Source organism: Schistosoma haematobium, chromosome 4 (assembly GCF_000699445.3).
Source record: "Schistosoma haematobium chromosome 4, whole genome shotgun sequence".
In the NCBI taxonomy this organism is placed as follows: domain Eukaryota; kingdom Metazoa; phylum Platyhelminthes; class Trematoda; order Strigeidida; family Schistosomatidae; genus Schistosoma; species Schistosoma haematobium.
This window is the reverse complement of record NC_067199.1, coordinates 4,709,148-4,733,056: the sequence shown is the minus strand read 5'-3', so window position 1 is coordinate 4,733,056 and position 23,909 is coordinate 4,709,148. Positions and strand designations below refer to the sequence as shown.

The 23,909-nt window shown below is 34.1% G+C and overlaps 3 protein-coding genes across 4 annotated transcripts in view; 1 reads left to right on the top strand and 2 right to left on the bottom strand.

Moving 5' to 3' along the window:
- The first annotated feature begins 3,735 nt into the window (after positions 1-3,735).
- MS3_00007242 (uncharacterized protein) lies at positions 3,736-18,065 on the top strand. The gene is made up of 8 exons (XM_051215498.1): positions 3,736-3,859; positions 5,955-6,178; positions 6,708-6,989; positions 7,462-7,663; positions 9,427-9,789; positions 11,107-11,408; positions 13,910-15,734; positions 17,466-18,065. The coding sequence occupies exons 3-6, from the start codon at positions 6,769-6,771 to the stop codon at positions 11,347-11,349; spliced, it is 1,029 nt and encodes a 342-aa protein (XP_051066009.1). The 5' UTR covers positions 3,736-3,859; positions 5,955-6,178; positions 6,708-6,768; the 3' UTR covers positions 11,350-11,408; positions 13,910-15,734; positions 17,466-18,065.
- Positions 11,798-16,145, bottom strand: MS3_00010883 (uncharacterized protein). The gene is made up of 2 exons (XM_051219290.1): positions 16,071-16,145; positions 11,798-12,596 (listed from the first exon to the last, which is right to left on the bottom strand). Exons 1-2 carry the CDS (start codon positions 16,123-16,125, stop codon positions 12,331-12,333), a joined length of 321 nt encoding a protein of 106 aa, XP_051066010.1. The 5' UTR covers positions 16,126-16,145; the 3' UTR covers positions 11,798-12,330.
- A 2,997-nt stretch (positions 18,066-21,062) lies between the features above and the next one.
- MS3_00007241 (uncharacterized protein) overlaps positions 21,063-23,909 on the bottom strand; it is a 48,838-nt gene continuing 45,991 nt past the window's right edge. For both annotated transcript variants that reach the window (XM_051215496.1, XM_051215497.1), the window contains one exon: positions 21,063-23,309. Coding sequence is in view for 1 of the 2 variants with exons in the window: in XM_051215497.1 (XP_051066008.1) it covers positions 22,689-23,309 (621 nt within the window). In the remaining variant the exon portion in view is untranslated. The remainder of the gene's footprint in view (positions 23,310-23,909) is intronic.

The window sequence follows — 23,909 nt, the reverse complement described above, 5'->3', positions numbered from 1 at the left end:
TGATGAGGTTCGCACTGTTTATTTAACTTGATCTGTCATAATAGATACTCAGGATTATTCCTATCTAGAACGGAAATTATTCAATTTAAGTAGTATTTGTCGTGAATGAGCGAATTTCAATTGGGACTTCGATGAAATATTTCTTATACAAAATGACTGTTCAATAAGTACTTATTAAACTGTATTACCATACTCTAAAGAAACCAGATTCATCGTTAGCTGTTAGCTAATCTTCCCGTATATTCGTATCAGTACAATTTGAAGATGAAACCTTTCTTCAGTGCTTCCAGGTTTTCAGTGGTGGTTTAGTATTGATCGACTCGTGAATTCAGCTGTTTAAGTACTACAATCTCCACAAATCCCCATACTGATACTAAAAGAAGTTAGTATTTTAATGAATACAGACATGTTTAATGAACATAATTGTATATTCATTTTGAAATACGATATCTAACTGAGCATGTAACTGTCAAATGCATTAGCTTAATTCTATTGGGTAAATTGTGCTCTGTTGTATGATTAACTTGAATACCCTTATATGAGAATTCCTCCAGAATTCCGTTGTTTGGTTGTCAGTCTACCTATGTATTGACTATATCCCCTTATTATATTGATTTATAAATACTTGAGACACTCTGACTAATTGACACTACGAACAGTCTGTATCGATTTTTCCACGCAATGCCGATTTGGCTAGTCTAATGTAGTCCTGTCATCATTTCACTACAATACAATTGCTGGTTATCCTATTGTCAGTTTTATTTTTATTCTAGTGCAATTGCTGGTGGGGGAATTTATTTTTACCTCCGCGTGCGGGATGAAATTAATGCATCATTTTTATATTCCTGTAGTCGTAATGTGTTGTGCAACATTTTCGCTTACACACGGTAATTTTGGTCGCGTTTGGTACAGTTCGGAGTAATTTTTGAATATCCTCTGATAGTATGGGTCGATTATGTGCTAAACAGAGACGGGATAATTTAAAGACAGAAAATAAAGTTACTCGAACAGATAATTTAGCATTGTCATTGTAGTGTCCGTCATTATTTTAAGCCCATAATATATCTTATTCTAGTTCTTGGACAGCGTATCTATTCATTCTACTTGAGTCATATTTTGACCTTGTCAATCTATTCGCTTATCAGTCTTGACTGTTTTTTATATGAGTGTACATGTGTGTACACTTCATATCCCATGTCTCATCACATGTATGTAGTTTATTTTGTCTGCCTATAAATATTGAGTAACGCCTGTCTGAAAAAAAAGTTGGCTTACCAGCCATCTCCCCTGCGCGGCATTTTGCTTTGTTCTATCACATTCACTTTATATTCAAAATAAATGTATTCAAAGGCCGTTAATTGACTTATCTAAATTCAGTTATTGACTAACCTAATTTGGGTCGATAATTGTATACGAGGATAGGTGATAACGAACATTCGTACGATCTAAATGGAGTCAGATCCATGGGCCACTAAATCATCTACTAACCTCCGTTTGCACGTGTCGATGATAGATTATGAAATTGTAGCAGGTCTTTACCAATAGTTAGCGTAGAAACATCTGCAACAACGGAAATCTAGTGAGCGTCTTTGAGTAGACCTGTAGAGGCATTGGGCCTTAACCACATAATCCTCAAAGCTGAACACGAGACAACTGGGAAAATAGACATTCAACGTTTAACGCGGAGAAAAATCCAACGATGGAGAAGGCGGGAACAGTAGATTGAATTAGTTGGAATTAATTGGATGGCATGGCCCAGCCTTGCAGGCGTGGTCACTCTTGAGTGTTGCCATATATCTTATTCATATTAAATATATTGTTCTGTCTCCTGTGCAAGCTCGTTCTACATCATATATTGGTGGTTGTTACGATGCGGAAAGTTGGTGTAGACTATAATGTGATCTTGTAGATTAGACAGTTGCATCATGACAAATCTACAATTTTGGGATTAAGTCTATCATTACAGTACTATTAATATCGAAGTAGACTATAGTTCTGCAAACCCACGTTAAGATAAACATATCGTTTACTGTATATGGCAATCGGCTTTTCATATGCTGTCTGTAACTTGGAAACTAGTTCATGCAGACAGTTGTTATGAGAACAACGCTACCTTTCGCTCCAGTGTCAACGATTTAGCTAACTTTTGTCATCACATCAGTGATATACAACAGATATCTGTGGTTGCCGGCTACAGTTACCGTTGACGCGTATCGGCAGGGAACTTTCTCGAAAACGTTTTCGTGTAGGACGGTTTGAAGCCCGGGAAACTGTGATGTCTTTGCGATTTCTAGAGGACTTACCATATCTATTGTGGTTCACCACCGATCTGGGTTATCTGCCTTCCGTGGTATTGAGACAGACTCTTTTCGTGAAGAACTCCTTAGAGCAGTTTTGGTGGCTTCTTCGATTATGAAGAATACTAAGATGACGAGTCAGAGTTTGGCATAGGTCTGTGACGTCATTTTGTGTGGTTTGAGACTTTTTTTACAGAATAAACCTCGGCGTTTGCGGTTCTGCTAATCTCAAGAATCCGATCGGCAGGTACGTTCGGTTTGTACACGGCATCATTTTAAGATGAGACAAGAACCACCTACGCCTGTTGGAGAAGCTTAGACAAGATCTGTTTTAACAAGCTCTCGCCAAAGGTTCGTTGATCAATGATCTCTGGCATACGTAGCAACTTTTCTATTGTTGAACTGTGTTGCAAATCGATGTTGTAGAATAGCTAGTCGGTTAGATCTCCACCTTTAAGGATAACCTTCTTTAAAGTGTCGTAAGAAGCATCACTAGTAAACATACTAGGCATTACGTGCCTGTCAAGAGCACGGGAGATTATACGCGTGGGCGTATCATGCTATGCTCAGGCAAGCCAGCTTCGGTGTAGCGGAATCAAGCTCCCATACTGTCGGGCCAGAATGTCATGAGCTGAAATGTGGGAGGCGAAAGTGTCTTAATCCGTAATAACTAAGGTCCTTTTTCCGTCACGATGAAGATATAATATATCAATCAACGAGAAAAGATGTCCGAAAATATGAAAACAGTATCACGATGTGTAAAAATAAACATTAAAAAATTGTTATGTATTATTCCGATAGTCTGGGTATGAATGTGCTCTCAGTTGTGTAAATGAATAACCGTTACCATGACTACATTACTCGTTGTATACTTGCAGCTGTACTGATGATTGCAATGAATAATATTTCGAGCAAGTTCTTACTGCCTCATTAATTTATATCTATTCCTCTTTGTATGAGTCGCAAACTGTATAAATGGAATTAACGTATCAGAAACAAACTCTTATCTGTCACCTTTTTATACGCTGCATTAATTAATGCAGATCTCGTTAACGAGATCTGTCAACAAAAGATACTTGAGATAAGTGACGTTTTCTATCCCATAATTATTGACTTAAGATGGTGAAATAGCATACAATATCAGCTAAGCCCTCTTACCTTCATTTCCTGCCGTCCTAAAGTAAATACACAAGTTTCCTCACACCGGCATTTCATTCACTTCCTCCAAATCTCTTTTGTATCTGTGATATGCAGGATATAATGTTTTGTAAACGGTGTCATTCGATGTAACTGACTCAACCACTTCATTATTTTTACAATGAAGTAACGAACAACAAAAATAATAAAAACTCGTTTGTAGTAGTTCTTCGTCACGACTTGTTTTAAGAAATCCTAATGTTTCAACTATTATGAAACCTTCTCTTCAATATCTTTGTTTGTTTATACTGCTGTGTTTTGGCACTCATTTACTATTTGGATAAATTCTCGCTTAGTTTTTGGATTCTCGTTATCTATTATGTTCTTGTTGGCACTTTCTTAATAATGAGAATATTAGATAATAGGTAATCTTTTTCATCAGCATTTTTTATGAATATTTCCAGGTAATATACGTCTAGTTTCAAAGTATTCACCACGGTGAATTAACTGCAGTTAATAAAAACTTGCTAGTAGTCATCAGCAATTATAACTGTAGTGTCCACTTCGTACAGCATTCGTTTAAATCAGATTGCTTGACACCTACTAGTATATTACTGCTAGCACGTCATTATACTGTAGTACTTCTTAACTTTCTGGATCATTAAACATCACGTCGTACGAATGCCAAAAATCTTTTTTCAATCAAATTAACTCAAACGCACAACAAATACGTCTTAATGAGGCAAATTTTAGTTGCGTTTCACACTTCGGTGGTTTATTACAGAAATATCTTGCCTTATAATTTTTTCGTGACCCAGTTCCGATTAATCTCTAAAAAGTACACCAAATACTTGGTATGTCTTCAGTCTTCAGTAATAAGGATATTAGGTTGGTGAACCTGTGTTAACCCTGACAGACTGCCTTCCAGTGAACGTTCAGCTTCTTGTAGATATTCACTGATGGATCTGATACCACTTGTTCGGGTACGGTGTTTCAGTCATGTACGTTAACCTTTGTCCCGGCACTTATTAAATACAACGATGAACAAACCATCGTATATGTATATGTTAATTTGGTGTTATTTTACACAATTCTAGCTTTGACAAACTTCAGGAAAATTTATCTTGGTTCCTTTTCTGAACGCATATCCATGGTTGAATCACTACCCGTAGGTCTGTTCTTAAAATTCTTGCTAGATCTACTGACAACAGTCCAAGAGTGAGTAAGTGTTTCTGCTACCACTCAATTTGTTGATTTGAGGATCTGGATTTCAGACTCAGACACTTCAACTACAATCTGTCACTACGAGTACGCATAAAAATGTGGTCCGTTTCGCGCTAGTTTAAGAGTGCTAATTGTAGGTCATATTCCTGAATTCATCTCATAATCAAGACCTTTTTCAAAGAATTTTTCCGCGTTAGGAAGAGTAGCAAAATCATGGTGATAAGTAACTCGCTCCTCTTGGGTTTAAATTTTCGTTGGAAAATGTCTGTTTCAAATGAATATGTCTGACCTCTACCACTCACTCTTCTGAATCAGTGGTTAAGGCACCTAACTTTTGTTCCGAACCCCCACTTACTTTAGTTCTGACAGCCTGTCAGTATCACTTACTATCATTTAAAAGTGTCTGAAAGTTGAGTGAATATATATGTACTGAATAAAACCGGTGTACACTTCTGCTCATTTTACAACAGGCTACTTGTCCTTTTGTCAGTGAGTTCCGTAAAAAGTTATTCCACTTTCTTCTAGGCTAGTCTGTATTACACCTGTGGTTCCTCGTTTCAGAACTGTTATTTATGTGTAGTCATTTCTTTATTTTTGTGATGGTAGCGTTAGGTCCTTACCTGCTTCGGTTTGGGCACTCGGGCAGTATCACAGCCCTCACACATATCGAATGAGATTTGTGTCGCGCATATGTATTTGGTGCCTCCTTGTACCAATATCTATGTGTTAAAATAAATAAATAAATTGTTGCTAGGCTCCTTATTTGAGCAATAAGATCATAACTTTAAAGGAGGTCTTTTTATATTTAATAATTGGATAGACTTGATAGGAATAAATTTTTAAAACAGATAATAATGAAATCAGAGCACTTAAGCTTTTCTGTAGCAATATGTCACTTTTCAACATGAGCTATCACGTTTGTCGAATGTTTTCAATTATTTTACTTTTTCTTTTCAAAAATTAAATACGTTACAATCCTTATATTGCTGTACGTAATCTTTGAATCACTTTACTGGTTATCATCCTGAAAAACATCTTACAGTACTTCCTTTATTCTACTATTGAAAATCAAAGCAGTAATTTCAATTGCATGTAGACACTTTCGTTCAACCTCATGTACGTTCAACAATGCGGATGTGGTTTTGATTTCACAGCACAAGTCTTGTGGTATCATCACTCTTAACCGCCCAAAAGTTCACAACTCCCTGAATCTTGAAATGTTAGGAATTATTCATTCCAAATTAAAAGACTGGAATCACGATCCATCGGTAATCGTCTAATTTTTCTTTATGTCAGGTCTCACTTGTTGTTATAGAAGGTTCTGGTGAGAAGGCATTCTGCGCTGGTGGTGATGTACGTTTTATTGCATCTGCTGTCCAAAAAGGAAGTATTGCTGCTCAAGAATTCTTTCGTAAAGAGTACCAATTAAATCATCTTATTGGGGTAATGACCAAACCATATATTGCTATTTTGAATGGAATCACAATGGGTGGTGGTGCAGGAATATCAGTACATGGAAGGTAAAATTTTTTACTAGCCATGTTTCCACAACTATATGTTTTACTCGTGTATATTTCTTGTTTTATGATCACTACTTATTTATCTAGATACAAAGTTGGAGACAATGGATAACACTATCCGAAATCGACCACAATATTGTAAATTTCATCATTCTTTATCTCAGTATTATTCAATACCTTTTATGCCTGTTTTACTCGTTCCTATTAAACTCTGACTTGTGTTCGACATTTTACTGTGGTTTACATTATTCTTCTCACCCCTTGAAATAAATATGATGATTAGGTGTCATATATGATTGGTGAATATCAGCTTTGTGGGTCACTCCCTCTCAATCAATTTAAAACTATAAGTTAGGGTTCAATTTATCTCTATGCCAGAGAAGCCTCTAGAATTTTTTTGACTTTTATGATGTCATTTCTATCCAAGCTTTTGACATTTTGCTTGTAGAATATGTACTCACGATTGTCTAAATGCATAGACATAACCTAAAATATATTCTAACGTCTGATAGTTAATTTGCTTTTATAGGAGGAACTACAGTGAACAAAATGGACTCTTTCATCTTTGTCCGTATGAAAAGTAATCAGCCATGAAACGTTGCATCGTATCTCTTATACCACAAGGTATATACAGTTATGGCCACAAATTCGACCAGGAAAATGTCGGAATAATGGATAAAGGAAACCCAAAGAAAGTTAGAGAACTTTTAGATGACACAGCATTAGCCTGGGAATTGGTTGATTATCAAGATCAAGTGTGGTATTTTAAATTGAGTGAATCGACAAGTCTAATTACATTCATTATTTTTGCGTAAGCTCTGAACATCGCATTGTTTCGCACTTTTTATTCTCTTTCATATCTTGTTTGTTGTTTCTTTTAATTATTTAGTAGTTTTGGTTTTTTTTATTTTTATTTATTTATTTTTCTCTTGGCGTTTATGTAAAGAATGCCAGCCTAAGCTTATAGGTATTTATGTCAGGTTCGACTTACGATTGAAAACCTGAGGAAATACCTGTTTTTCAAATAGTCTCGTTTCCGTTTAAAGTGGGACCCTGATAGCCCATTTTAAATAGATTTTTTAAAGGTTAGAAGGTTAATTTATTTTTGCACATTATGCAGATCCTTTTAGTTACTTATACTCATTAAACGAATAAGTAAATTGAGTTACTAATCATTGAGACAATCTTATAGCATTGTTACTTCTTTACTTTTAATTCCATCTATTCTATTTATTTGATTTTAATTATTGTTTGCCAATCCTGTTGACTTTAATATTTTTTAGATATCGTATAGCTACGGAAAAAACAGTTTTTGCTATGCCTGAAACAATGATTGGTTTTTTTCCTGATGTTGGTGGTGGCTATTTCCTACCACGACTTCCTCATCCAGGACTTGGTTTATTTTTAGCACTAACTGGATATAAGTTATCTAGTATGAATACTGTATGGGCCGGTATTGCTACACATTTTATTCATTCTAAAGATGTTAGTTGACGGTTTAATCTTTTCATTTTGTTTTAATTATTAGTTTTGAAAACATAATGTATTTGTTGTCTGAGTCTTTGGTTCACATCTCTTGTTAATGAGATATATATATAATTTTTTTGGAAAAGCCAAAAACAGCCACTACTTTTTCCAAAACTAGTGATCTAACAGCTACTCACTGCAGTATGTTATGAATTGAGTGGATTTGGAAACTGCGAATCAATAAATTCTGTCTTAGTGGCTAAGTGCTACCGTGCTCGTGACAAGCACTGAATCTATGGTTTTTCGTACTATCTTATGATCGCGTCTTTCCAATAGGGTGCGAGTATTCAGTTCTCTCTCATTTCCAATGGTTTTTGATCAAATGTTCATTAAGCATTTATAACCTACTAATAAAAGCTATCTGATTAGAAGTAGTAGCTTATCAAAATAGATGTGTTTTTTAACGGTAGTTACACTTCTAAAGACATAATAAACCATACTACCCTTTGACTTGCAAGTATCACCCATTTAAAATAAACTGGACATTTTTGAAAATTTATGCATGTACCCTGAGTGTTTTATAAGATTCTTTCGGAGAATAGTTATAGTTGCATGCTACCAACTATTTCTAGAATATATGACAAACTATCCACGATTTTCCAATTTTTGATGGTACAAGGAATGACTCCAATTCAGTATAAGCTAAACCAAAGCTTTATTTTGCTCAGTAATATTCTGTTGAATGAAATTTTTATCTATCATACTGTAGTTTATGCTACTTATGTTGACATATATAAGTAGTATGTAACCAATCGAAAGTGAAATGCCTGGTAACAGAAGATTGAGAAGATCAAATTGAAGAGAAGAAGAATGTAAACAGGGAGTAATTGTAACAACAACAGTAACAAGGAACGATGAAGTTTGTAAAGGATGACTTATGGAAGATGTGCAAATAAAGTATTTAATATTTAGTTTTCAAATTTTGTGAAGACAGTAACTTTGCATTAATTTGATCTTCCCCACCAAATCTTCGTTCACTACATTACTATTAACTGACCATGGTAAGAACTGTGCTCTGATTTTCCTACTACTTACCATATAGTTGTGTGTTGTTTTTACTACATCCACTACGATGGAAAAAATTATCTTGTTTGAGCGAGAAACATGACAACACTTATAAACTTACTAGTATTCGTGTTTACTTCTGTCCGGAAGGATTCAAGCTTTACTGTTTTCTTATCACTGTCGAAAGGTACAGACGTAGTTTCTGATTCATACATAATTACTATCACATACCAAACACCATCTTCTGTATAAAGGTAACAAAAACAGCTTTTTGACGACGAATATATGTGTGCGAAGCCATAGGTCCATTTCAAGAGATATGGTGCATCCTACTCAATCTTTATTACTGTTCGTGGATCATATTACACGTTTAAAAATTATTCACAGATAGCCTCATGTCAACTTGTCACAAATCCTTAAATACAGTAATGTTAAAGATATCTTTTGGATTCTCAGCTAATGAGTCGCTTGTGTGCACAACCTTGACCCTATAAGAAATTATTTGACTTACGAATTAGCTTTCTAGGTTATATATACAAAGTTAAACAATGTGTTTTTAAAGCTGTACTAGTAGCGTCAAGCAACAAGTTACATCTAAGCGATACTGAATAAGTTAAACATGATATCTCGATTTTCCGCTATCTTTTGGTAAGTAAACATTTATTTACAAAAAATTACTAGTCATTGTTTTTATACACTATTCGTTTTTTTTATAGTTATCAAACTTCAAAAATGTACTAATGAATCTTGAATTAAAATCTACATGTAGTCCAGATGATAAACCAGAATTTGATTATGCTATTGACAAAGTAATAAATCAATTTAGTAGTTATGTGCCTAGTTATTACCATTCTTCAGTATCCAATGATCTTCTATATATTTTAGACGATTTGTCAAAAATATTTTGCTTTTATAAGAATAATGATGATGGCGGTGATCATGAGATTCCAGTCACTATGGAAGATATCCTTATAAAATTATCTAAATGTTATCAGAATATAGAAAATCATGAGAAAGTCATTCATTGGGCTAAACAAACTTATGACAAATTATTGAGTTGTTCACCTACTTCATTAAAAGTATGGTTTGATTTTTCATTCTATCTTGTCTATTAATGTTTGGGTTATTTATATTTGATTTGTTTAATATTTCTTTAGGAGAAGTCATAGTGTATCAAATAGATAGATAGTTAGTTAATCATTGACTGTTAATTTTGGGGTTTGTTTATAAATAGTAGACATCATAGTATTCTTCTGAAAGAAAAATATAGTGATATGGTGTTAGATCTTGTATATTACAATGAACTCATTCACTATTCAGATTTCTCTTCCAATCTGTAACATCCTTCTATTTCTAGACCTTAACTTTTATGTTTGTCTTTACTATCATTCACTTGAATTTAATGAGAACATTGACACATGATATCTATAGTTCTTTCAAAGAGTTCTTTGCAAGTAGAGTTATATTAGGCAATATTATAGAGTTATTTGAAATAACCAGGCATTATACTGTTTTTTTTTCAAATAAGAATCCTTGCTTACAACCGACGTCAAATAATATCATTACCAAGGTTTTTCATGATAGATCCAAATAATCGAAGCATAAGTAGGTTGAAATAAATATAAATTTATAATATCCAATCAGTAGAAAATTTAATTTCGAATGTTTCTTAGCTTATTATAAGTCGCTTCAGAGAATTGAATTTATGTCAGTTTAAACAAAACAAATTGATAGCTATACCTTTCTATTGAGTGCAGTAGTGTTTTCCAGTATATCGAAAGCTTCAGTCACTAGATTTCCTTTGAAGTTAAAAAAATCTTTTCAAATTATTTTGATAGTATTTATGTCATATTGATGATTATTGAAAATTGCATGTACTGCTATTTCTGATTTGATTTTTAGATTTTCAATCTCTGCAGGATTATTAGGGCGTTTTGTGTGTCTTACATGTTCCTCGGTACAAGTTATGGATTCACGAGGTAACTTTTCGACACAGAAACCAAAATCAACGCATTATGCTATGAAAACATATCTTTGTGTCGAAATCAAATGGATGTTTTTCTTTTAATCAAACTAACGCGTTTGGTAGCACGTTGGTTGTTTTAGAAAAAGCTTTAATTTAGTGTAATTTATGGATTCATTGTGATTCTTTAGTTCTACCGTGGTGGCATATTAGACTATGCCGAGTATATATATGGTACATGCAGTATATTAAACCCTTGGAATCCAACACTGACTAAATCACTTTTTCTAATATGTATGTTTCTGATACTTATCTTGAGCTACTAAGGATTACAAACTTACCTTATTTATGTATAACGATTTGATTGTTTCTTTAAAACAAATCCTTAGTTATTAATATCATCATGTTGTCACTAACTATTTTAATTTTTAAGGTTACATTACGTCAATTACAGATTGGTTCTAAATTATCGTTTAGTGATGAATTTAAAATGGAATATCGCCTATCACAAAAAATGACTAGAAATCCTGATTTCTATGAAGGTGTTCGTGCTTGTCTTATTGATAAAGATAACACAGCAAAATGGAATCCAAATAATCTTACCTCAGTAGATATGAATCAAATTCAATCATATTTCAATCAACTACCGGAAAATGATGAATGGAGACCTGAATAGTTTCTTCTAATCTATCCTGCATTGTTGCTATAACGGTTGTCTTTTTTTAAAATAAAAATGTACGTGTTTACAACTTTTTCATATTTTGTATTGATTATTTCTGTTAGGAGAGTTCTATTGACGAAACATCTTTCTAATAAGTCATCCCACTGTAACTCAAACATACCTCTCGTTGCTTCAAAATAAAAACGTTATCCAGTGGACTAGTATACAATTGATATTCGTAATTTAATACCCTTGAAAGATATTTATCTGAAACTTCATCAATTTTAGAAATTAGATTAATTGACTTTCTGTTTAAGGAAGACTTTCAATGAATACCAGGTGTAAATTCTAGGTTTAACTGTCCTCGTTACTTACATTTCACATTCATTATGCACCATTCTCTCTTGAGATCAGAATAAAAGTCAACCTCAAGCTACTTTGTCATTAAATAACATTCAAATGGTTTCCAGTTGAAAATTTGTTATTAAATTGATTTCATTGTATCATATGGAGTATTTAAATCTGTATTAATCAAAGGGCAAAATAGAAAAAAATCATAAAGACAGTTTCTGTTTTTCTGCAGACAGTTCTGAACCTACCTGAAAACTATTAAAGTTATCTACTCTTATCAGAGTTGCATTTGAAAGCCGTGCATGAAAGACGTATTTTGCAATATTGTGCGTGTATCTATACTCACATCCGTGGTAAATACTTGATTAGGCCTTGTATACATAACCTCATTGCTTAGGTAAAAATAGTTTACGGGACATTACCCATTTTTAAGTTTTTTCATACTTATAGTATTGAATAATTTGTGAGCATTGTAAATAAAATTAGGCTAAAACTAAAATTACAAGGAAGGTTTTTTCAGAGTAAATGTTCCTGTAAATCCTGTGTGTTTACTCGAAGAAAATGGGTATTTAATTGATACACATGTTCATACTGACAGATATCAATCATACATTCATATTTTGATTGCTATTACTGCGTAACAACTCAATGTTTATGGTCACTGTAGTACATCATTGCTTCATGTGATCGTGTTAAAGCATCTGGTAATGTAGTACCTGCAATCCAATCTAATTGACGTTGTAGTGCTCCAGTATATTTAACATTCGGTGAACCAGTTTTTAAATTAGATTTAGCAAGTGGACCACAAACCTCACAAAAATAACGACGACATTCTAAACCTGTTCGAGTTGTATAGAAGTGTGGAATATATTGATGGTCTGTAGGTGGTTGGTATAATTCACTGATTTGTTCTTGTTGAAAGGATAAACACAAGAGAAAGGGAATATTAGAATATCAGCAATAGTGGTTTACTAGTTTTTAAGATAAACAAAAGGATAGTCATATTACTCTTAACACTTGTTTTAGAAAGTATTTATCAAATGTATTGAAGTCTACCAATTTGCTGTTTCTCTCTACAAAATGAAGTTTATCAAGACTAACGATAGTATTTAAAGTGCAAGTTTCATCTTATATAGGAATTCTCACGTACCGGCATCATAATGTTAATGCATGCATGTGTCTCTTGCTTCAAATGCTATAATGTTATCGACCACTGGTTCGGAAAAAGCAGCCCTGAATATTAACAATTAAAAAATTCAAACCTTTACAACTGCTAATAGTCACATATTACTAAACGTTTTGTTGATTTTAAATCTATCCATCCTATGAAAATGGTTCCCATGTTTGTCGGGAGTAATCATTTGAAATTACCAACCATAAAATTTAGAATCATAATATATCACATAGAATTAGGTCATTTAAAACAGTTATGAATCGTAAAATGAAAATAAAGTATAAGTTCCATAAATAATACATAAATTAAAGTGATAATCTATAACAGAGAAGTTTTGTTTGCGTAGTTTGTTTAATTGATTATTATCACTAACGACTCTAGGATTATTTTTAAAGCTATATTTATTTATTTATTTAAACATAGACATTGGTACAAGGAGGCACCAAATAGATATGCGCCACATAAACCTTTCGATTTGTATGAGGGCTGTGATACTTCTCGGGTGCCCAGGCCGAAGCAGGTGGTTTTCTTAGGGGGCCACATCCCGAGCCTTTGACCTGAAGGTCTGACCCACAAGTCTGTGGAGCATCGCGAGGAGATGTAGTCCCACGGTAGCCGGTGACCAACGATTGGTTCATACGCCATTTGTTCCCGCAGGATACTGGAGCCCATGTGCACCATTGGTTTGGAATCCGGTTAAAGCGCCGGACAACACCTACTCTACGAGAAGGCAGTGAGTAGGACTTCCCTGGCAGAGGCTGTATACGCGTGGCCGTGTGAGAGCATTTCGAGAGGGAGGGCGGGCCCACCCCACTCTCGGCCATACCAGGGCGTTTGAGGGCCTTTACTCTCCATTGACAAAATATTACTGATCACTAACTGTTTTTTAAATTAACAATTGGTGTCTATAATTTATTCGTGTTGTATTTGTTCTAAAAGCACTCTTTATGTATCTTGACGGTTAGTGAGCATTATTGAGCTAGACAGAGTGATATCCAATTCTGTAATTGTTTTATTACCTAATATATATCCACACATTGATTTTTACAGCTAAATTCAAAAACCGTACACGTTTTTTTCAAGAAGGAAATGAAATATGCTGGGCTGGACCAAATACTAAGCAACAGTTGTTGACGGGAGTTTTTTATTGGTGAAGATCTGGCTAAAGTTCCGCAGGAAATGGACAAACTTTTGCTTAATATTCTGTGGGAGATAGACACATATTTATGGATGGTTTGTGCCTATTTTTTCAATCCGGTTAGGTATCAAAAACTCCCTACTCTTGATTCTATCACCTAAGTAGGTAAGCTCACATACGGGAGTCGTATACATCAGTACAAGACATGGATGACCTCGGAATGTAGCAATTATCTCTGGCTTTATATCTTACAAATACAATGCTAACTTTTGGTAATCTATCATGAACTTTTTTTAATAACTGTAGTGGGAAAAGAAGTAAAGTATTTTGGTAATGTTTAAGATTCGAAATAATTACGTGTTCAGCGCTGTATTTATTTCATGATAATTCGCTGACAATTTTTGCATTGAAATCTTGAGATATTTCAGCAATGGGCACCTACGTCACCGTACTAATAGCCTCATCAAGGATCGGGCAAAAGACCATATCGTCAACTTGTCTAAATCAACAGTGAACAATTCTGATAATTAAAATAACTGGGTTAAGTGGGCGTCATTTATAATAGCTTGGTAGTAGTTTGCTTCCTTTGTTCTTTCTTTCGTTTGCCTGGTGAATAGTTAGTCATTATTTAATCAGCATTGATGGATCAGATGTGCCACCAAGTTGGACTTAAACTAGCTAAGGAGTCATAGGATTGAGTGACTTTCGTGCACAAATGAGTAAGTTGAATAGCTACTTTTACTTGACGCTGTCTCAGTTCCAAGGTTTATCACGTTTCTAAACAAGTATTTTAAAAATACCATACAGTGACGCACGTTATTCATTATTTAAGTGAGTAATAGTGTATATATATAACTTTAGGCCCTTGTTTTTTGTTCATGATTAACCACTTGCTGTGCCATAAACGATTTATTCTGGTTGGACCTTGTACATAATATGACACATTTATTTCGTAGACATAAAAACATACATATAATCAATTATTCATCCAGTGTCAGAAAACTTGATTTGGTCAATATTTACCTAATCTCGTTACCTCAATTTTATATTGATAATTCGACTTTTCAACAGTAATTTAATAAAACACCAGTTGCACGATAAGTGTTTTGAATTCACGATATTGCAAATCGATTGTCGTTTGATATATACACTACTGGTTGTCGGTTTGAACGCTAACCGTTCACAAGAGGGAGAAAAGGTCTTAAGTGTGGGGTCGTTGATGTGGGCTATTAAAGAGTCCTATTCCGAGACACAGCTATCCATCTGTAGAACCCGGGTTTATTCTTACTCCACAGAGAATAGAGTAAGATTGGGAATATAAACGCAGAGAACACCAATTTAATCACACGTGATGGAGAAACGCTGAAAGATGCGGCATCATCGATGAGCAAGGAGGATCTGATGCAGATGTGAAGGCAAGGATTGATAAAGCAAGGATAGCATTCCTATAGTTGAAGAACATATGGAACTCAGTACAACTAACAGTCAACATCAATATCAAAACCTCCAGTGAGAACGTTAAGACAGTTCTCATGTACGGAACTGGAACTTGGGGAACTTCCGTAACCATCATCAAAAACGTGCAAGGTATTTATGAACAATTGCCTAGGCAGGATACTCAATGTCCATTGGCTGCATACCATAAGTAACAGTCTACTATAGCAGAGAACAAACTGGAATGTACATCCCAGGAGAATTCTGGTAGATAGCCTATGTCCTTCACAAGAGGTAACAAACGTAAGTGATATTACATCTACTATCTACAGTAGTGTTGAAAAGTTTCATATTTATTTAACTACACAAATCAATAATATTGCCATAAACTTGTTTAGAATATAAATTAATTTTGATTGAGATCATGAACCGATTGAAGTTAGACTACCACTGAAAACTTAGAAGCACTGGATGACTGTTTCGTCCTATTGTAGGACTCGTCAGCAGTGCGCATCCACGATCCCGCTCACGGGATTCGAACCCAGGACTAAAAGTATGGTACAATAATATTTAAATAATCTGATATATAATTAATTATAAAACATAGAAAACTTCAATAAAATAGTTATATGAACATACGTTCTGTAAGATATGCTATATAACTTTCATCTGTATTAATTGTACTTCTAGTCATTTTCAATGATTTCAAATAATGATCATCTTATCAACTATTTTTCTATTATTTGTTATAAGAAAATGTATCAGTGCTAAGCAACGAAAAAATAATATTAATGTTTAAACCAATCATAAATATTGTTAGTATGTTTAATGAAAATATTGGTAAAAAATAATGTCAACCTTGAATGAACCAATCAGAATTAAGATGGTACCTCATAGAGTTTTGCTTTTTACCCGAAATCAAAAACTTATTGAAAGATAGCTTGTATATTTAATGAACTAAGTTGAAATTGGCGGGATTAAGTCTCTAAAATCATTGCAATTGATAATCAGTCAGCTACAACGTAGGACCAGGCACATATATGCATCGGTCTATGTTGCCATATCTCAATAACACAACAAGATGAACACCGGATTCATAAAAGTAGTTAATTCGATGGTGGTAATATACAAAAGAAAGATTGCATATAAAAATATAGTACAGAAAGAAAGAATTAGTTCGTAGAAAGATATGAGCCATGCGACCCAGACTCCAACCATTGGTTACGATAGTCACGCGGACCCCAACCAAGTATTCTGCATCTACCAACATGGCTCAGACTAGAAGTTAGTGACTTTGTGGACTGATGCCACGTTTTGGTTTGGCCGCCCCTAACTTTCTTCCGAACATCCCCTACACTACTCAGCATTGCAAGTCGTGGTAATCGGTGTTCAGGCATATGTAACACGTGGCTCAACTATCTAAGTCGATGAAGATTTACAACCTCATCAACTGATTAGCCATCATTCCCTAATACCCTGCGTCTAACCTCACTATTACTTACCCGGTGATCCCAACAGATGTTGGCAATACTTCCAAGGTAACTGTGGTCAAATACTAGTAGCTTACGACCCAACCGTTGTTGCTACCTTGATGTGGTGGTCGGGCTTGCCTATCGAGATGAAGTAACCGAGCTATCCTGGCTGGAACAACCGTTCCTCAAGGTCCTACCATACCAGATAGGTCGGTTGAAGAGCGGTAAGGCTAAAAGCAACAAACCCGAGGTCCGAAGGCGTACTGCTGACTGTAGAGAGGTGTGACAGCATTAAGGTGTTTCCTTCAGACAACCAGCATAACAGCGATGCTTTCTTCCCACAAGGAGGGGTGGGGTTAGAAAAGGTAGATCCTAAAAATACACACCTCGCCTTATCCCACGGATATCCGTCTCCGACAGTAAGGTCTCAACAAGTACGGAGCTAAGAAAAAAATTACTCATAAAGCAGTCGTGTGTGACCGACCTCAAACAGTTGTCCCTTGGACACTGCGGTCACGCTCTCAGGTCACTAAGACTACCTCTAATCCAATTTCCTTTTCAGGTACCTCCAGAAGAACCCTTCCACAGTGTGGGCAACCGGGAAGTGATAACCGCCCTCATACATCTAACAGCACTCAAGACCACTGAAATTCTTAATAAATATCTATTGCACAACCAAACAGAATATGGTATGGTGTTTGAGCTAAATTAAAAGAAATACTTGCTCCTGATGTAGGTTTTTTTGTTGGAATATTTGATATGAATCAATGAATATTCAAGGCTGTTTATGTAGTTAAATAATATTCTTCTAACTTTCTTAATTTTATTAACAAAAAGGTAGCAAAATTTCATTGTACCATATCTGATGTCTGTTATTGATGTAAACTTTAACCCTAATTCGTAATTCAAACATATCACTTGAACTCAACGTCGTAATACTAATCAAAGTCTTCTACATTTTAGCTGATATCTGTTTATAACTAAAACTCTATTGGATTAAAACCCTAACTCACAACACTAACACGATTCTTAAAATAAAAAAAAACTTTTCTTTTGATTCAATATGTTAGGGTTAATTAGTTATATTGTACTATAATTTCATTGTTAATTGTTTTATAACTAAACTGCTTTTTAACTGGTTAATAAGTCGCTCAAAGTCTCCAGTATAGTTTACTTTTGACAAATTTTCTTATAAAATTACCACGTGTTTCATTTATTATCAAGTACATAGAAGTAATAAGTTCATTCTGCTATGATACAGTGAAAATATGTTCAAATTAAACACTTTAATAAATCATTTCATTACTACTGCACCTAATGTAATGATCAATCTTATCTTTTTGATATAAGAATCTTCGTTTATACGATTTCTTAATTGTCGTCTCATTATGTCACTTTACCAATCTACAGACGAGTTTTCTGAAAATTGTTTGGGAAACTATAAGAAATCTTGTGGTTTACACCAAAGCGCTGGATAGTTGTTTTGTCCTAATATGGGCCCCCTCATAGTACGAATTTATGACCACATTAGGAGCTCGTCTCTGAGTCTTCAGATATCGCGTAAAGCGCTTAACTCCCGAACACTGACCCTGCATTAAACGGTCTACATGTCTAACTTCAATCAATTCCCTAAATAAAGAATACTTACATGAGTATTTACGATATGATTATTCCATCGAATTACAAATTGATGTTCTTTTTGCAATGCTGGTCCATCAACCATGATTTTGGTTGGTAGTTTTTGGCTCTTGTTCTGCCATTGTCTGTACATTTACTTTGTCTTTCACCTTGAATTGATCTTTGACTTTATAATTCCTTATAATTTTTCTGATTGGTTAAGAAATAAGATCTATATCAATGTATTTTCACTGATTTTTGTCTGACCTGATTGAAAAATTTCTAAAAATCCACTGATCTCTATATTCTTTCTGTTCCCAGTCGCAGGTATGTTCATAAGTGAAATGAGTGAAGAGACATTTTGGCTCATGATAATTAATTATGTCCCTGAAGACGAAGAGAGTAATAACTCTATCTGATGTAATATTTCTCAGTTTATCTTGTAGATGATGTTTGAATTTTCCACTTTTTGCAATTCTTCAATTGGTTTGCATACAATTGATGGAAGTGATTTTCCATTAGCTCAGAGAACGTAACTATCAAAAGTAATCTCTTGTACGCGAAATTTAAACTACTTATAAACAGAGAGATTCCTACTTACAACTTACTATTTACTCATTTACTATGAAGGATCATAAACTATTCGAAGTTTACTGTAGCGCGACGTAGGGTTGTCAGCATTTCATAGGCTTATAGAACTCCCAAAAGACGTACATGTATATAATTACATGGCAACTTATTACAAAGGAGACAGAACTTAATACACTGATTGTAAAGTGATTATGCAATTATTATTTTTATTATCATGAGTACGAGTAGTATTAGTATTATAAAAGGTTCATTCAACGTTTAGTCATGTTAAACATTTGTGCAGATACTTACTGATTTTTTGATATTTTATCACACTAGTTAGTAAACAGACTTTAGATAAAAATTTCAACTTTTCTCATTGATTTATCTGAAAGGAACTTAGATGAATTTTACAGTATCGTGACTCAGGTATCAGACAATGAAGACCATCTGCTACAACTATGCTCAGATGACCATATGCTTCTAGCAAGTTTTGACTTTAAACATAAAGGAAAACACTATCTGATATAGCCACCCTCATAATCGACTCAACTGTGGACTTGAATAGACCACATTACCCTCAGCCACCGTTGGAGAGGCTCCGTGGAAGACTGACTCGTTCCAGAGCACATGTTTAGACTCTAGTCATGCTTTAGTACGAGCACGTACTTTCCTGCGTTTTCTTGGATGAAGAAAATTGACGGCGAGTAAACCCTTGATGTTAAACCTAATGATGAAAATGTCAAGAATATATTTCAGGTACAACTAGAAAAGGAACTAGCCAACGTTTTAAGCGATAACCACCTCGAAATAGTCTGCCATGATATTCAAACATGTGGAAACAGCAGTGGTATCTACCAGCAACTTGAAACTAAAGGTTAAGAGACCAGTAAGCTCGAGCAATGTTTACTGAACTAATAGTTCCTTCGAAACTCATCCAATCTGGCTAAAAACACAGCGAGTAGTGAAGGCAGCTTTGATGCTGGCTGATAAAATGCCTACCTAATGATCTTGAGTCGTGGTGGGTAGCGGAAGGAAAAATAATAGAAAAGGCAGCGGCAGAATTTTCAGACTTAGCTAGCAGGCCAATAATGGAAATTTGGCTGTTATTGAGACTATAGGAAAGTAATAGAGCTACTATTCCCCCTCATGGTCAACTGTTATTTCACATTGCTTCACCCAAAATCGATGTTTCCTGCTTTACACCAAACTACTTATTGTTACTCAGTAGTTTGAATTATATTTAACCGTTTTATGATTGGAGTACATTGGAGTGGATTTTGACCTGTTGAACAAGTTATCCAATTAGTGAACAACCTCCGTTTAGTATTTCATATTCTCTACTTCGTGTTTTATTTTTATTGTGTGTTACTATTCGGGACTTCAAGTATGATGTACGGACTTTACGTTATAGTACGTTAATCGTTCATATTCACGCTGAATTCATGGGCTATTTTTCATGATAGTACATAGTGTGGTGAAAAATGTTTTTTTTAGTCATGCGACCCTCGTTAAGATTGTTTCTAAGGGCATTCCTCACACTGAAAACCATATGAATCCAAATGTACGAACCCTGCTCTCATTTCATCTTTCATAATAGTACCACATATTCTGATTTATTTAATTGTTGTCACGTTAGAATTCTCAATATAATAGGGTTTTTTCATAATAAGTATGTCTTTAGTGATCATAACGTGTAGTACATGACTTTTTATCAAGACTATCTACTATTACTATAGCTTAGATACACTGATTGTTAATCTATATTGATAAGAGTGAATCGACCAATAATATTTGAGTTAAACGCTTACCACTTAAGAGTTATTTGGTACCAGGCTGATTATTATTCTAACCCGTTTTACTGAACTGCCAATCATGAAACTGCACCAATCATTATTTTAATACAACTTTATTTATTGATTCATTTTTTTGTCTCTTAACTAGTGTTTGATAGGCGTGTATTTATTGTTGTCGTTGTAATTGACTTTACTATTTTGTGTTTTTACACCAATTATATGAATTTACATTTTAGAAAAAAAACTATAATTGTTGAAAATATACATAGTTACCTTTTTTGACTATAGCCCTGCTAAGAATCTATAAGTAAAATATAGGGACTTATCTGGAATTAGATGGTGCTTGGAGGTAGTCGACAGGAGACCCTGAACCCAGGTTTCGTGCTACTTGGCACTCGTCAACAAGGTGTACCTGTAATCTTGAGGGAAGTGGTGCTCCCTAATTGATTCGATCTCGTGTCACCCAGCTTCACATTCAGAGACGTTACCACTGAGCTATCCGAGCCGCGACCGACCTCCTGTAGGACTGAGATGTAATCACAATTGAATGATCACTGGGTGGCGATCAATGTCATGCGTGTCTAGTCCTTATTAGTGTAGATCGGATGCTATCGATCATGTTGATCGCAACCCAGTGATCAATCAATTGTGACTTATCTGGAGTATTCGTCGACAGATTAATTAAATCCTACAATGATAAATTGCAACACCATACACGGACAGCGCTTCAAAAGCATTGATACTCAAGTATGTCTTCACTGATCCTAAACTTCCACTTTTACAATCATAAGTCAACATAAGCAAACAGATATCTCAAACCGGTGACTTAGACAGTAATAGTTTGACACTTAAGCTAAATGAGCATATTGGCATTGATGTTGAAATTTAGCCACTATAAAAAAAATCTACCAAGATAATAGAGAATTTCACATAAGAGCAGAACATTCTTTTTAGATTGAATAATTAATTTACATGGTTGAAATCATGAGTCAGTTGAAGCTAGACCATCGTGGAAAACCTGGAAGCACTGGACGGTCGTTTTCCATGGTGGTCGAGCTTCAATTGACTCATGATCTTAACCATTGAAATTACTATTATATCCACAAAACCCATCTGAAATTAATTTACATTTTAATACTGACAAAAGCTTAACAAATAGAAATGATTTTAAAAATGTAGTTTTTTTTGTCTGGTCAATTCTCATTTTCTAATGGAATGTTACATAACAATAAAAATGTAAAAATTTCTGATTAATTAAAGAAATTATTAATAAAAATTAACCGTTGAAAAAGTGTTCGAACGTGTGTGTGTAGGTGAGTATGTGTATGTGAGGTCGTATTCACATTAAAATAAATTAGAATACATAGTCAGAAAATGCGGGAATCCAAATTCATGAAAGAGGGATATGTAATAAAAGAAGATACATATATATATATATATATACCCATTATAAATTTACATTATTGTCTAATTGAATGATTGATAAAAAGCAACTCATAATACAAAAGGAAGAATTTATATAGGTATAATCGTGTTGCTACGGTATGCCTGCGTGTCTGTGTGTGTGTATGTGGTAGTGGATCTCAGTAAAAGTTTATTCTTTGTATACACATATATTCATCATTTATTTTCTTCACAAATGGAGTACACAATAACGGATATTGAAATCTTCTGCCATATATAATATTATTAATAATTATAAGAATTCAACAGTATAGTTACCATTTTGTTATGAACATATTCAACAAAGAAGGATATATATCTATGGGATAAATATTTATATGTAGATTTATGTGTATAGATTAGCCAAATCGTTCTTTGACAATAGCTAAAGCATTTGTACTGATTGGATCAATTTCACGATATTCAATATGTTCATCATCTGGTTGATTAGCACTATTACTAGCAGTAGCAGTAGTCATATTACTAATACCATTACAAGACATTAAAGTTTTATTTGATTTTAGGAATACAGATGAATCCGACTGAGAAGATAGTAGAGGATTGATGTTAGTAAAAGTTGTAGTAGTGGTAGAACAAGAAGAAGAGAAAGAATGAGGATGCGTCAAAGACATAATTACTGTTTGTTGTAAACCATTTGTTGATAATTGTTTATTAAATAAATTCGAACAAACAGATGTTATAGCAGTATTAGATGAACCTGTAACATTGGATGAAATATCAGAATTTACTGTTGTTGTTGTTGTTGCTAAGATAGGAAAAGCTGATCCAGTTTTTAATACTGATGTTGTCAGTGTAGTTACACGAGATGACAACAAATTACCGCCAGCATCAACACCATTATTGTGTTCCTTTGGACATTGAACAGTACGTAAATCCAAATTGTATGGTTCAATATAATTTAAATGTGATATTTTATTAACAGAAATTCCAGCTTTTGTAAGATTAATATTGGAGTTTGGCTTTAAAAAAAGTTATAAAAAGAAGTTCATAAACGTTATATTAACATGCTGAAAAATGAATACAAATGAGTTTAACACAATTATCTCAACATAACACCCTTCTAATCTGATCGATATAAAAATTTTTATTTTTGTAAGATCATTCAAGAATTCTTCGGAAAAAATGCATCCGGTAGTCAGTGTAAAATGCTTAAAAATACTTATGCCAATAAGTGTTTTTTTGTGTGGAAACTTTTAAGAGATCTGGTATATTTACCTTAATTTATGTGGAGAATTAACGAATCTGTTTGCCGATCTTGGTGTTTTTTTTTCTCCAGAGCCTTCTGAAATCATGAGACTACGTATAATTGTATGGATACAATCATGATTTATATTAAACTTTGAAGCTAAAGCTTTTAAATTTATCGTCTATTATTCTTTATTTAAAGCAGAAGAGTAGACGACTTTTATTGACCTTAAAGAGGTATAGAAATTAGTGTCTAAGCATTTAAGTGGATGATACAGATAATTTACAAACTGGTATTTGTTGTTCTTATCCAGAACACTTCAATAAGACATATGATTACAATGCCCGAAGCACAGTTATGTTAAACCAATGAG